The sequence below is a fragment of the Suncus etruscus genome, chromosome 5 (assembly GCF_024139225.1).
Source record: "Suncus etruscus isolate mSunEtr1 chromosome 5, mSunEtr1.pri.cur, whole genome shotgun sequence".
In the NCBI taxonomy this organism is placed as follows: Eukaryota; Metazoa; Chordata; class Mammalia; order Eulipotyphla; family Soricidae; genus Suncus; species Suncus etruscus.
The window spans coordinates 151,854,669-151,869,573 of NC_064852.1; the positions used below are offsets into that span (position 1 = coordinate 151,854,669).

Below are 14,905 nucleotides of genomic sequence, written 5' to 3' on the forward strand. Positions count from 1 at the left end.
GTGTGAGGTTAGAGAACATCTTGGGCTCTGCAGAGGAGCACTCACTAAAGAGAAAACGTCATTCACAGAGGACTCACCCATAGAGGGCACAGTTTAATCTACATTCCTATTTTATTCTGCAATTTCTAGGACTCAGAAAATGTTTTATGTAAATAGCTCAAGGGTCTAATTGAAGAATCAATCCCCTAATGGGATGCAGGATTTTGCCAGCTTGGGGCCTTTCTTATTTGTCCCACTCGTCTCCCCCACTTTTTACATGGCTCCATTGACATAGGACCTTCAGAGAATAGCATACCTTCTCTGACCACCAAGGCTTTATTTATTTCTTATTATATTTTATATTTTTTTTGGGAGGATGGTGTTTGGACCACACCAAATAGTGCTCAGGGCTTACACCTTGCTCTGTGATCAGAAATTACTCCTGACAGGGCTCAAGAGACCATATGGGGGCTCGAAGAAATAGCACAGCGCCGTTTGCCTTGCAAGCAGCCGATCCAGGACCCAAGGTGGTTGGTTCAAATCCCGGTGTCCCATATGGTCCCCTGTGCCTGCCAGGAGCTATTTCTGAGCAGACAGCCAGGAGTAACCCCTGAGCACCGCCGGGTGTGGCCCAAAAACCAAAAATCAAAAAAAAAAAAAAAAAGAGACCATATGGGATATTAGGGATCAAACTGAATCAGCCATATACAATGCAAATACTCTTCCCACTAAACTATCTCTATCTCTTTCATCTTTTCTTTTTAAATTAGTATCTTTATTTAAGCACCATGATTATGAACAAATGAGTTAGGTTTCAGTTATAAAAAAGGACACGCCCTTCACCAGTGCAACATTCCTACAACTAATGCCCCCAATCTCCCTTCTCCCCCACCCCATGCCTGTATTTGAGACAGGCATTCTATTTCTCTCACTCACTTCCATTGTCATGATAGTTGTCAGTGTAGTTATTTCTCAAACTGCATTCACCACTCTTTGTAGTAAGCTTCATATCCTGAGCCAGTCCATCCAGCCCTCATCATTATTGTCTCTGTGTATTCTTACAATAATGTTTTTTATTTTTTGTAAATTCTGTAGATGAGAGAGACTATTCTATCTCTCTCCCTCCCTCTGACTTATTACACTCAGCATAATAGTTTCCATGTCCATCCATGTATAGGAAAATTTCATGACTTAAGGGGCCCACCCTGGACCAATAGCACCCACTCACCTGAGTGCCTTGACTATTGGTGTCCACAGGATCGCTCCACTCCATACTGGCTCCATCCAGCAACTCCACCCTCAGAGAGAGGCTGGGCAGAACGTCTTTGGTCTTGCAATCAGGGTAACTGGAAAGCTGGTGATACAGTTCATGATGTACTGCACACTCGGAAGGAACTCTTCTGCAATAAACCTCAAATTTTGGTGCCTCTGGAATGAAGAATAAGTGATAATGAGGCCTGTGCATACTTGGATCTGGCAGACAAAGATGTAGAGACAGTAAACCTAATGTGGCTTAAACTTCTCAAAGGAAGAAGAACATCTTTTTTTTTTCTTTATTGTTTTTTTTTTCACTCCCTCCAGGTTGTTTATTTAATAATTAAAAAAAGACACACACATACATAAACCTCATCTTCCTCTACTATTCCTTCTTTACACCCAGTAACAAGTTCCAAAATGTAAAAATTTTCCTTGTCCCACCTGGGGACTCCATTCCCACTTCCACATCCCTACCCACCCCCAAAACACAGAAAAACAAAAGAATAAGGAAATGCACACACCCCAGTTCAACTTCACTCAATACCCTTCAGGAAAGGAGGGGCTGGGTTTCATAGATATTAGAGGAGCCCTAGGTTCCCAAAAGGGGCAGAAGAAAGCTGAACCCCCTAACCTCCCAGTAAGTGCTTGACTCCCATAACCTAAGCTTTCCTTTACCAATTGCCCTAGGACATAGGGAAATTAGAGACTTGGTCCCCCCGCCCACCCACCACCCCACGGTCTAGGTCAGTGTGAGCTGCAGAGGTCAAGGATGATTGAGGTAGAGGGGCTGACCACCAACCTACAAATGGGGTCCTCGTTTGGACCAATTTATAGTCAAGCCATAGGCAGTACCTTTGATGTTTTCCTTCACCAGTATTGTCACTGGACATCTGTTGTGGAGAATGATCCGTGGACTAGGGTCTTCTGAGAAAGTTAAATAGGTCACTCCAAGGTGTTCTTGATAGGTCAGAGCTATGGCTCTGGGGCAGGAAAAAAAACAACAGGAGAAAGTCAGGAATGAACTTGGCGCAGCCTTTCTTGGTGTTTCTGCAGCAGGAAAGGCACGTGCTTTGCATACTCCAAGCCAGCTTAGATTTCTGGTAACCCAGATGGACCTCCAGGAAGCTCCAGGAATGAACTCTGAGCACAGAGTCAGGAGTAAGCCCTGGGCAAAGCCAGATGTGGCCTTAAAAACAAAAAACTACCCACTTATATAAATAAATAATATCTAACACAGAAAAGAAAGAAAACCTGTGCTGTCAGTTCTGGCTTATCTCTGCAATGGTTTGAAGGAAGAAGATGGACAATAAAGGCATGGTGATGACCAAACAATATTTCATATCAAAACAGGGGAAAGACTCTCCTCTGAAGTTTTAATTACTTGGACCGACTGTTCAAATTAATCCAATAAATAAGATCTGTGTCAAATGTGGTCCTGAGTTTATGCTGATTAAAAGTGCCCTGCCTTTTCAAAGTAGTTACCTTTTAAAATCATCCTACTAAAAATTTCTGCAGACATCAAAAAGTTGGGATGGCAGAAACCACTAAGAAAGGCTATAAATTTCTAACTGCAAGAATAAGATGCTGCCGCACTATGCTTTCTTTTTTACTCTGTAAATTATCCCTGACAGCTAGAGAAGGTGAAATCCTTTGCAAAAGAGATAGCACAGAGGTAGGGCATTTGCCTTGCATGCAGCCCACCCAGGATCAACAGCGGTTTGATTCCCGGCATCCCATATGGTCCTCTGAGCCTGCCAGGGGCGATTTCTGAACTCGGAGCTAGGAGTATCCCCTGAGCATCACCAGGTGTGGTTGAAAAAGAAACAAACAAACAAACAAACAAACAAAAGAGCCACAAAGTCCAAGTCCAAGTTGGCACTAACCATTCTGGGAATTTTGTGATGGTCTGGCTCTGCAGCCATGTTTGTACAACAGGTTGCAAGTAACTGCAGTGACTACTGTGCCAGTAAAGCCACAGAAAGATCTTCCACAGAATGGCATGGATCTCTCCAAGTTCTTTCTTTGACTTTCAGTGATTTGGAAGGAGATGTAAAATATGGGAAAAAGGAAAAGGCTTCCTCATTCAAATCTCATTTTCCTTATCTCTGACTTATCAACTGTTTGGCAGGGTCTAAAAAAAGCCATCAATGAAAATAAATCTCCTTTTTCCTGGATACCATGGCTGGCCTATGACATGGACACCCTCATTTCCTTCTGGTATAAGCCAGGAAGGGGAAAACCTTATCAGCTCATCCCTGGGATCATTGACATGTGACTGTCATATGGCACCAGTTACCCAGTTATACAGTTATACTAGCTACACATAGTATGGAGAAGCCATTCAAAGGAATTGGCATTGGAAGCCACTAGTTTTACTAATTTTACTAGTTTTATAGGGGAACCTGATGTTGGCTCCCACTTCTGTCAGCCCCAAGGAGAGCACCAGGCAGAGACCATATCCTCTGGAAAAAAACTTCTCCCCAAGTTTACCGTGTGGCCATCGCATACCGGGTACAAAGTCCATTTTCCCCAAAGCTTGCCAAGGGCACAGCCACACTCTGCCTGGGAAACTCTTGTCGGACCGGGGCGGGCAGGCTCCAGCACGCAGTCCCATCAGCAGGGGCACCGGGTGAAAAAGTCAGCAGGATTTGCTTCTGTAGTGGCTCTGTGTCCCAGGTGGTTGGGCTGGCATTGGGCAGGAGGTCCCAGCATGGAACAGAGCTGCAGACCCCTGACTGTTGCTGTCCCCGGGGACCAAGGCTAAAAGTGGTGCTGTCAGGGATGTGGAAGAACTGGAAGCAGAAAAGACCAGTTAGAATACATATTTACCACTAACACACCATGCAGAGTCCTGCTCAGTAAAGCCCACTGGAGAAACCAGAACATGCGTTATTCCCTGGAGATGGTCCTCAAAGCCCTGATCCCACCCTATTTGACTGTACTCATGTAATTTTTTAGGAGCAGACAGAGAAAAAAAAATAAATGCACATGGCAAGAAACATCATTTTTCCTATCGTATCCTTTAACAATGTGCAATAGTTTCACTACTTAGCATATGCTGGGGACTCTTGTTGGTCTTTTATTTGGTTCTTGGGCCATGCCAGGCTGCTCATGGGGGTGGGGTGGTTGAACCTGGGGCCCAGACCTTTGTTCCAAATCCCATGACTACAGCATATTCTATTTTTAAGCCCTTGCTTGTAAAGTCCTTTACTCGCTCAAAATGTGGCTGTTCGTTTGAAATGAATTAATAGCCAAGCTGAAAACTCTTCCTGGACTTGTTTCTTGCTCCCTCCCCCTCAGAGATAGTCCACTCATGTAGACTTCCTGGTGTGTGTGTGTGTGTGTGTGTGTGTGTGTGTGTGTGTGTGTGTGTGTGTGTGTGTGTGTGTGTGTGTGTGTGTGTGTGAATGTTGCCTGGGGCTGCTCAATTCCCCCTGGCTTCCCCCTATACCCTCCACACCCCAACCTGCCAGGCAGGTATACTTTCCCAAGGGACTGAGGACCAGTCCTTGGGGCCTTCCCTAGCTTAGGGGGTGGCTGGGGTTCGAAGAGCAAGTATGCTGGCCATGTGGTCTTTTCAGTTAGGGTTTTAGCTGCAGTGGTCCGGTAGAACATCAGGGTCTCTCCCCCAACACCCCAGGATTTCTGCACATTAATGAATCTGGAAGCTCAGATGAAAGCCATGCCAAGCATAGTTTTAATTAAAGCAAGTTTCTTGATGTTGACTCAGTGCCAGCTTTGGATTTGCTGTAGGTTATCAGCAAAATAACTATTTCTGTCCACAGAGCACAAGTCAGACCAAAGGCTCATGCTTACCTCCTGCCCAGTCTGGGCCCTGGGTACAGTGAGCTGTGGCTTGTAGAAGAGCTGGTAGGGTGTGTTATTGATGACTGTGGTCTTGTCCTCGATCTGGAGGATCTGGATGCCCTGCTGCACCATGGAGGAGATGCAGAACTGACACAGCTGCAAAAACAGTGTGAAGAGTCCTTCACCAGTGAGCCCAGGGCAGGCTCAGCTCTGCCTTCTATACCATGGAATAGTACCATAAAGATGCCTGGCCCTATGAGGCACCTGCCCTCCCCCATTACTTTCTGATCTTTTTCTCTGGGGTCTTCGGGGCTCAACATAGGGCCTGTTCCTGGCTCTGTACTCAGGAGTGGCCCTGTGCAGTGTGATGGGGAACCATAGGTGGGGCCAGGATTTGAACCAGGGTCACGGCCATCATAGCCGCATGCAAGACAAGTGCCTCAGACCCCGGAGCCCCAATTGCGTGCTTAGCAAAGCACTTATAGTCTTCCACTGTGGAGGCACTGAGGCTTGTTTTCAAGTCATTGGTGCATTTCCTCTGAGAGGATCAACTTATAACATGCTTGATGTGAACAGAGAGGCTGGTCTGTCAACCTAGAGAATTCTACCTGTGCCCTCCCTTCCGTCACAGCAGCCACCTCATCAGAGGTCCCATTGAGTGCTCGATTATTCCTAGGGATGGTAACTACATAAAGTTACTCAGGATTCTCTTGGATCCCATGTGGGGACATCCTCATTTTAGGATTAAACAGCATAGAGAGGTCTGAGGGGACAGTGGTCAAATATTGGGGTTGGGAGTAGGATTGTATGTTTAGGTTAGGCCAGCTCACCCTCATCTCACCTCACTCTACCTTACCTTCACCTCACCCTCTCAGCTCATCCTCACGTCACCTCACCTCACAACACTGAGGAGCTGCAGTGCAAGGAGGCAAGATTTGTTCACAGTAAACCACTGAGTGACAACAGGTGAGTGGATCCCCAAGTGAGGTTGGGGCTCCCTTGGGAAGGTCTCTGAGAGCCTTTCAGGGTCTCAGGTCAGAACTTCGTGTATATTTGTGTGTGTTATGCTAAGGATCGAACCCAGGGTTTAAGATCTATGCTACATCCATGGCTAGAACTATTTTGAAAACAACTCTTAGATGGCATCGGTGTAACCCTCACCCCCTGGATTTTCTCCTGAGTATCAGTGGAAGTTTCCAGAGGCTCCATGACAGCTGGTTTCATAACTGTTAGGGCTAAAGAAATGTACATATATAAAGAATTCATTCTTACTTTATAAAAGTCTTCATTTCTCATTTGATACCCATCAGCGGGCATAGTCACACCAACAGAGGCTTACAAATCCTCAATAATTTCTAAGAATATGGAAGGGCCTAACACTGACAATTATGAGTCACTACTAAAGAACGGTAAGGTAATAAAAAAATGTATGTAACAGTCTATTTACCAGTTCATGCATTTGCTTACTATTTACCCTTCAAGGGCCCGTGGTTGCTCTGTAAAGTGGCTGGAGGGATGCTTTGTTTGACTCTATACCATGACATTTCTTCCAGGCTGGGATGGTGGTTCTCAGCTTACAGCTATTCAAATGGGGGTGAATCATGCTCCCAGCTCTTGGCCATTTATACCCATACTGCCATGCCTGGGCCAACAGAGCATAACATGTGTTACCCAGACAACTTGGAGGAAATGGATACCAGCCTTGAGTCCCGTGGAAGGCCTCATTTCTTTGTATCTGGGAAATTGAAAGTCACCAAATGACCCTACCCACCTTTGCTCAGTAACTTCTTCAAAGATCTGCTCATAGCCTAACTTCCCCCCGAGAAAGTCAATCTGCATTATACTATTCAGATCAAGTATCTCCCTCCCCCCTTTTCAGAACAGTTAAAAACACGTCCATATTATTAGGTAGAGTCTGAAACACTGCATGGCACATCAGAATCCTTTAAGCTCAATTAGTTCAAGGTCAGCAGTTCCCACATTATTCTGCTGAGAACAAATTCAGGCCCTGCAGGAAATACTAGGCTAAAACTCTGTATTTTGTATAGGAATGGGTTGAGCAAATTTGGGGGAGGCCATCCCCAGTGGTGATCAGGGCTTAATCCTAACCCTCAATCATGGGATTAGAATGAGGGATTGAACCAAGGCTGGCTTCATGCAAACAACATGACCTAACTTGTACTTTTGTTCAGGCTCTTCGAGTTGTTGTCATCATGTCTTTGTAGACAGGGCAACAAGACCCTCCCTCTCATAATGTGGGTTCTCAGGGAAATGCAGAACCCCTCCACATCCACATCACTCTGCTCAGATCTTTCCAGAAACAGAGCCGTCACTACTAAAGCCTTTTTCCTTTGACATGGGGCTTCAGTGCCATCCACCTAACCTCTATATGAAAGGAAACTGGGTACAACTGGGAGATATTTTAGAATCAGCCCAACCTCCTGCTACCCTTCCTCAATCCCAGTTGATAAATCAAGTAATTGTTGCAAAGGGTTCTGAAAGAGAGAGTTAATTGGGTAAGTGATGTAACACAGGGAAAGAAAGGGGAAAAAAAAGATTAAGTTATCAAGTTTTTCATTGTTACAAATGGCCTGGGATGAGCTGTACCAAATGGGACGAGGAAAGAAAAGATTAGTGAATGTCCAGAGAGCTGAAGGGAGGACCCAGACGCTGTGTCTACCTTCTGATGTCCTGGGAATGCCCCGAGTCGGATCTCGGCATCCACACAGCCCTCCTCGTCCAGCATCGCCACCTCCCCATTTCCACCATCCTTCCACTTGGGCGATGTCAGGTCGTGGACCACTTTAATTGCAACTGACTTGTGCACAGTGTTGGTATTTGCCCAGTAGATGCCAATTTGAAAAGCTTCCTGGAAAAAGAATGCCTCAATTATAAAGTCATTTTTGAAACTTTGATATTTTTACCTCAATTCTCAGGAATTTTGTTTTATTATATAAGAGGCTTACTTAGGCAACCAAATCCCTTCAAGTTTTTTTTTTCTTTGATAATGGCAACATACATATTATTTGAGTTCCCAATATTTTCTTTGATTTGCAATGGAAATCCTAGTTATAGGGAGGGAGGGGACTGAAACAAATCCAAGTGCGACTACCCTGTAAACGCCGAAAGTTCATAAAAAGAAGGTTTCATCTCATGTGACAAGAGAGTAATAGGTTCACGCAGGTCAACATTCCAGTTTCATAAGGTAACATCATCTGATTATTTAAAAAAAAAAAAAGGAAAATGCAATTGAATAAAGATGTTTATTGAACTGGAGCTCAGAAAAAAGGACTTTGAAATTGTTTCCCAGGAAACAGTCAGAAAAACATTTTATTTAGTAGTTCCTCTATTTTCTTTTTTTTTTATTTATTTTTTTTTCCTCTATTTTCTTATGGATTGATGTGTCTTCTTAAAATTGGGCTAGTCTTATGGAGAATACTGTGTGGTGAAAAAATAAAAATGATCTCCTGGTGAAGTTTTGTTTTCCCAGTAACAATTCCATGTTGTTATGCTCCATAACTGGACAGAAATGAATGGTTATGGGCATCCAAGACTACTTACAAAAAGAACAGGAGCTGGATAAGAAATGATTGCCCAGAAATCCACATTTCTCCCTTATCCTACAAATATCAGAGAATTTCTATAGAACCACAGAATAACCTATGGGGTGCACAAGCATAGAACATGGTTATATCTTTATCATATCATTTTTTGGAGGGGAGACCACACCTAAAGTGTTCAAGGTTACTTTAAGCTCTGTGCCTTGGGTGGGTGTCATTCTGGTGATATGGGGAGAACCATGCTTTGCTAGGGATCATACCCAGGCTATCTGCAAGCAAAGCAAATGCTAAGCCCTCTGGGCTCTCTCTCTAGCCCCAGCAGCCTGAATGTCTAACAGGGAGGCCAAGAGGAATGCTTGTCAAATACCCACTCCACAACGGTAATGAGAAAGCAACCAATGCAAGGCCCCAAATATAAAGTTAACTCAAGCCTAGTAAGTGCTGATGGAGAAGAACGATGTCAGAAACATATCAAAGAACATTCTAGCCTCCTTACAGAGGCATCTTAGTGGACAGTTTTTCCACAACTGACTGATTTTTTTTTGCTAAGAACATAAATGTAAGTAGGGAATAAGAGCTTAGTCGCTGAAAAAGAAAAATTTCCATTTTCTCAGAAAAGTGGTACCTGAAAATTTGGAGGGATGATAATTTTGCCCGCAGGAACCTGCAGAACAATCTTCTCCCCTTCAAACAGCCAGAGGTCCCACTTGGACTGATTGATGAGCAGGGCCCAGGGCAGGAGTTCAATCAACAAGGTCTTGATGTATGGCTTCCAGACTGATAGCTTCACGTGCATTGGGCTGTCCCACTGACTCAGGTGCTCAGTCCTGTCCAAATACCACATTCCGGGATTGAGAGAGATACCACTACTCCAGTATCTCCAAAATACCAAGTCCAGGCACACAACACTCATGGGTGATACCTTTTTCACACCAGAGTCCCTCTCTGCTGGATTTGCATCCAGGAGGAAGCCACTGCTTTAAATGTTCTACAACAGAGGTTCCCACATTTGTTCATTGCTGCCTCTTTGGTACACTAAAAAAAAGTCAGCACCCACCATGAAGATCTACTTATTTTAAGAGAATAAACAGAAAGTGGATGGGCTGAAGAGATAGCATGGAGGTAGGGCATTTGCCTTGCACACAGAAGGACGGTGGTTCAAATCCCAGCATCCCATATGGTCCCCTGAGCCTGCCAGGAGCGATTTCTGAGCATAGAGCCAGGCGTAATCCCTGAGTGCTGTCGGGTGTGACCCCCCCTAAAAAAAGTGGCCCCCAATTATACTCAAGGATAATTTTACTCTGCTCCTGCACCCCCAGGCAATAGTGCCACCCACTTTGGAAAAGCTCTAAAACCTAATACAAAAGTTGCCAGAAGATAAGCAGATTTCATCTTTTTTTTTAAATTTTGGGTTTTGGGCCACACCCAGTGGGTCCTCAGGGATTACTCCTGGCTTTGTGCTCAGGAATTACTCTGGCAGGCTTAGAAAACTGTATGTGATGCCAGGGTTGAATCTGGGTCAGCCTTATGCAAGGCAAATGCCCTCCCCATTGTGCTATTGCACCAATCTGATTCCATCCTTTAAAGCCCCTTTATTGTCTTGGGCATTTTTGTGAAGGGCCATTTTTCTCAATACCATAGCTGCAGAGAACAGCCAAGAGTGGAGGCCATTACCTGTCTGCATCCTTTGCATGGTATGGCCAGCTGGGCCCATGAGTCTTTTCTATGCCATAGAACTCATCGAGGATCTGATGGGGAACGGGGCCCACAGGGTGCATCTTGGTGGCAATCTGCTTCACAAGGGCAGTTGAGACGGGGATGGCACAATCTGAAGCACCCTCCTCTTCCCTGGGGAAAGGAGGAGATGACACACAAATAAAGAAAAAGAAAACACCAAACAACCAATGACCTGGACTCCCCACTCTATGCTAGGAAGAGACCTTTGGTCTCTTCTGCTACCATGAGAAGCACAAGTCACATTGTTTGATCCTTCTCTATCTTGCTCTTTTATTCTCTTTTGATTTTGGGTCATATTGAGAATGCTTGGGGGCTACATCTGGATCTGTGTTTGGTGGATTTCCCCAGGTGGGTGTGCTCTGGGGGAACCCCTGGAGGTGGTGGGGATGGAGCCCACCAGCACAAGCATGGAGCTCTCTCTCCAGCCCTGATCAACTCTTTCTCTGACAGTTTCATTTAATGAGAGTGAGCTAGATCTGAAAATAATGACAAGAAGAAGGTAGGGCAATTTACAAAACAGGACCCAAACACCCATTTTTCCCAACCTGAGAAGTAACACCAAAAGCTGGGTCCCTGCCCACCTGCTGTAAACAAACCCCACCAGCTTCCCTACCAAGCAAACCCAGTACCTTGCTTGAAAAGTCAGGTGGTGGGTAAGGTCAGGTTCGATGTTCTGCAGTGCTTTCTCCTGCCCTTTTCCTGGAATGATTTGTGTTTCACTCAATCCCAGACTCCTTTTCTCCAAATGGATGATAATGGGGTCTGGCAGATGACTCCTCATGATAAAAAGAGGGCTGAATGCAATCTATAAACATAAAGGACAGGACAACTCTCATATTTGCTTTGTTGCAGGGTCCCAGCTGTTTGATGCTAAAACCCAAGGACCATAAATCTCCTCCCTGGGTCAGCCTGACCTTTTTTGTATGGAACAGGAGGGCTCAGAATCCCCGACCATGTGTGGGGGGCGGAATGCACTCACCATGCGCTGTTCTGCTGGCGAGTTGGGCTCCACAGTCAAAACTGTGCACCAGACATAAATCATACAGCTGTCTGAGGATGGCACCTGCCCGGAGACAGAGACTCCAGTTAAACACCAAATGGGGCATTAACGAGTCAAAAGAGAGTAAGAGGCCTGGACAAGAAAACTTTTTAGAGGGTGAAGTTTCAAGTAATTGGGGGAAAAAAATTTTTTTAAAATATGCAGTTAAGCAAAACGAGACTTGATTAAGGTATGACACAAAGGCAGTTCATAGAGCCAGCCAGGACATAATGGACCATATTTGCATATGGTGAAGATTACATGGACTGGGGGGGGAGGGAGAGGAGACACTTTCATGTGTGGGTGGGAGCTAATGGGGCTCAGATTGAAGAAGAAACAAAGAATAAAAAAAAAAATGAAGGAACAGGATCTACACCCCCGAATCTTCTGGAAAGTGCTCACCCCCTTGCGCTAGAGTGTTCTTGAGATCGGAACATCAGAATCTTTTTGAAAAGTAGCCCAGTTCAAGCCTCCTAATGCAATTTCCCATCACCTCCTCTTCATTTGAGGAGCTTAAATGCCAGCCTGAATCAATCAGAAACAGGCTGAGGGCAGTTATACACTTAATGCTGCCCTGACCTACCTGAATGACAATGCTGCTGTCCTCGGGGGTCTTGGGCTCCAGACGCACGTCCCGTGACCAGTCCTCATCCCCTCTGGCCCTTACACACAGCTCTGTGAGTTCACTGTTTTCCAAGATATAGGACGGCAGCTTCTGCTTGGCTGCGAGGCAGTCAAAGTGTTCCCGAACCACGGCCTGCCCATCTTGCCCAATATAATGCTGGACCACTTTCAGTTCAATGCTCTGAGACAAGTAGCTGCAGATCGCCTGTCTCCCACAGATGATGATCTGAAAGACAAAAATATGGGACCAGCATGCCTACAGATAAGGCTTTGGCGACTCTCGTTTCAGGGACTGATAGTGCAGACACATTCTGTGTAGACCAGGTGACTTTTAATGGAGAGAAAAGGCTTCCTTGAATTTTAGGAGAGAATAGAAGAAGGAAAATCAGGGTGGGAGGGGGGGCAAGGCAGACTGCCCCCAGACTCCAGTCACAGCACAAAGAGTGGTTTAATTAATTCAAATGTAATCTTACTCTTTTCTTCAATGAGATGATGAACTAGAAAATTTGTCACTCTGAGCAGAAAGCATTTTAATGGACATATTTCTGATGCCATTATGAATTATTGTGCTTGTCTTGGCAAACAAAAAATTATTGTGCTTGTCTTGGTAAACAAAATAGCTACTTACATACATATACAAGTAGAACTAATCATTTGTATAATTATTGTAAATGAACTATAATTTTTGCCCCAATGAACCTGTTAGTCTGACAATCCCAAAACCAAATGGCATTATTTCAGTTCACATTATTTGAATAGTGAAATTTAGCTTTTTCCTAGCCTTCAAATTTGCTGAGGAAGAGAATTTTACAACTGTAAAAGTCAGGCCATGTTTCACTGCTTTATTTCACACTGGCCATTCTAATGGTCTAAATAAGGACTGGACAATAACATCAAAGTCAACAGTCCTGAGTTCCAATTCTGGAGCCAATAGGCAAGCAGTGATTACAGATGCTCACAAGACCGTTTCACCTCCAAATTTGATGGAGTCTATGAAGCCTTTGTACCTCCAGATTTAATGGGATCTCTGAAGGCAATTACCATTTTCTCATCACTCTCCCAATGCATGTGTGCTTAGGCCTGCAACGTAGGCACACACTCTGCTGCAGTGTAAGAACCTTTAGAAGATTCAGGAGAGAAGGCTGCTGTCTCTCTCAGAAACCACAGAAGCTCTGTAGCCCTGGGGACTCACTTTGTTTAAAGACAAAGATCACCAGAAGGAAAAAAAGGAAAAGAAAAAGGGGGATGGAAGGCATAGGGAGGGAAGGGAAGGGAAAGGAAAAGGAGGGAGAAGGAAAAGGGAAGGGAAAGGAGGTAAGGGGAGGGAGGAGAAGGGAAGGAAAGCAGAAAGAGAAAGGGAGAGGAAGGGAGGGGAGAAGATGGAAAAGGAAGGGAAGCAGACACAAACTTCTTGGGAATCTCTGGTCCATCAAGTCATGCCCTTGGGTACCTTCTTTTCAGACATCTTTTGAAGCCACTTTGTTGGTGGAGGTATCTTAACACTGCTAGTAGAGGTCAGCAACATCTTTCTCATCATCCCCATGATGATGAAAATCAACAATGCCCAAGATCACTTCTATTATCAGGTTAACAAGGATGTCAACTTGGTCACATACTTTCTCTTCTGCCTGGCTCCTCAGTCCTACCTTACTCATTTTTTCCGCGGTTATGCTGGTCAGTGAACTCTGGGCATCTTTCTACTGGGTATCTTGCTAATGTTAGTGTCATGATCTTCATCTACTTTTTCCACCTCCTCTGCTTTGACTTCTGTCTTCAATGTGTCCCCATCCAGCAACACAAGTTCCTAACTGAGTGAGGTAGTACCTGGAAATGGATTGTATATGTGGCAAGGATAGCAGAGCCCACTCCACATAAACTGAGAAGAGACATGGCCCCAAGCCTGGGGCAGGCCTTTTACCTTCCAAGTCTGCACCCATTACTGAAAACACTAATTAATGAACGTAAAGAGAGGGCAGGGAAGGGAAGAGGATGGGGACTTAGAAGGAGGAGAATCCAACATGGCTTGTGCTGAGTGGGGCTCATCAGAGTCGCCCCATGAGGCTGCAGAGGCAGGCCTGCTTTGCTTCAAATGGCAACATTTCCAATGTCTTTGTTTCAAAATTATGGTTCCAATTTCAAGATTAATTTATCAGTTGGAGACAGCTACCGATTTTTTTTAAATAGGTTTTTCTCTTTTAGACACATTTCCAGGTTTCACACTAATTCTTCTCTATTCCCAAAGCCACAGAGATGTGTATTGAAGATTTCCACATATGATTTTACTTAGCAGGTTTCAGAACTCTCATTTGAGTGGCGCCAAGAAGAATAGTGATATTAGAGACCAACGCCAGCGCACCAGATGCCCTGGAACATTATCCTGGAGCCATGGTAAAAAGTATATGCAAGGAGACACTTACATGTCTCCGCATACAGGAAGACACAGGTGTATGAAAGTCTGGCTGGGGCAATGCTTTCCTCAGTGAAGAGACAGAATGTCTGGAAGTAAACCAGTGGGCCTGGGAACTGGATGAGATGTCAAGCTTCTGAGAAATTTGCAATAATGTCCTATTTCCACTCAGTTGTAGAAATATATAGGAAAGGCCAGGTACAGTAGTCCTGTGGTCAGGGCATAGTGCATGAGACATAGGCACCCACTCACATGTCACCAACTTGGCTATGCTTGAAAACCAACTTCTCAGTGCAGGGGCATAGAAAGAAAGAACCCAGGAGTGGCGAAGGCAGAAGCACTTCTGAAAGAATGGTTTATCTTTCTTCCTTTTAAACTCTTACCCTGGCTAACAGAGGAAATCCTGGGCCTTGGATGTGACTGAGCCAGAATCCATCTGAAATTAGTCTATATTGGCAATTAAAAAAAATACATGAATCCAGTGGAAAAGAATGT

At 44.7% G+C, this 14,905-nt stretch overlaps 1 protein-coding gene across 2 annotated transcripts in view; it reads right to left on the reverse strand.

The window, feature by feature from the left end:
- Nucleotides 1-14,905, reverse strand: part of VPS13B (vacuolar protein sorting 13 homolog B) — a 724,212-nt gene that overhangs the window by 21,680 nt on the left and 687,627 nt on the right. For both annotated transcript variants that reach the window (XM_049773957.1, XM_049773956.1), the window contains exons 44-53: nucleotides 11,963-12,229; nucleotides 11,320-11,403; nucleotides 10,970-11,145; nucleotides 10,278-10,451; nucleotides 9,229-9,430; nucleotides 7,724-7,912; nucleotides 5,053-5,199; nucleotides 3,745-4,028; nucleotides 2,089-2,216; nucleotides 1,208-1,407 (exon numbers count right to left, since the gene is read on the reverse strand). In XM_049773957.1, coding sequence (XP_049629914.1) covers nucleotides 1,208-1,407; nucleotides 2,089-2,216; nucleotides 3,745-4,028; nucleotides 5,053-5,199; nucleotides 7,724-7,912; nucleotides 9,229-9,430; nucleotides 10,278-10,451; nucleotides 10,970-11,145; nucleotides 11,320-11,403; nucleotides 11,963-12,229 — 1,851 coding nt within the window. The remainder of the gene's footprint in view (nucleotides 1-1,207; nucleotides 1,408-2,088; nucleotides 2,217-3,744; nucleotides 4,029-5,052; nucleotides 5,200-7,723; nucleotides 7,913-9,228; nucleotides 9,431-10,277; nucleotides 10,452-10,969; nucleotides 11,146-11,319; nucleotides 11,404-11,962; nucleotides 12,230-14,905) is intronic.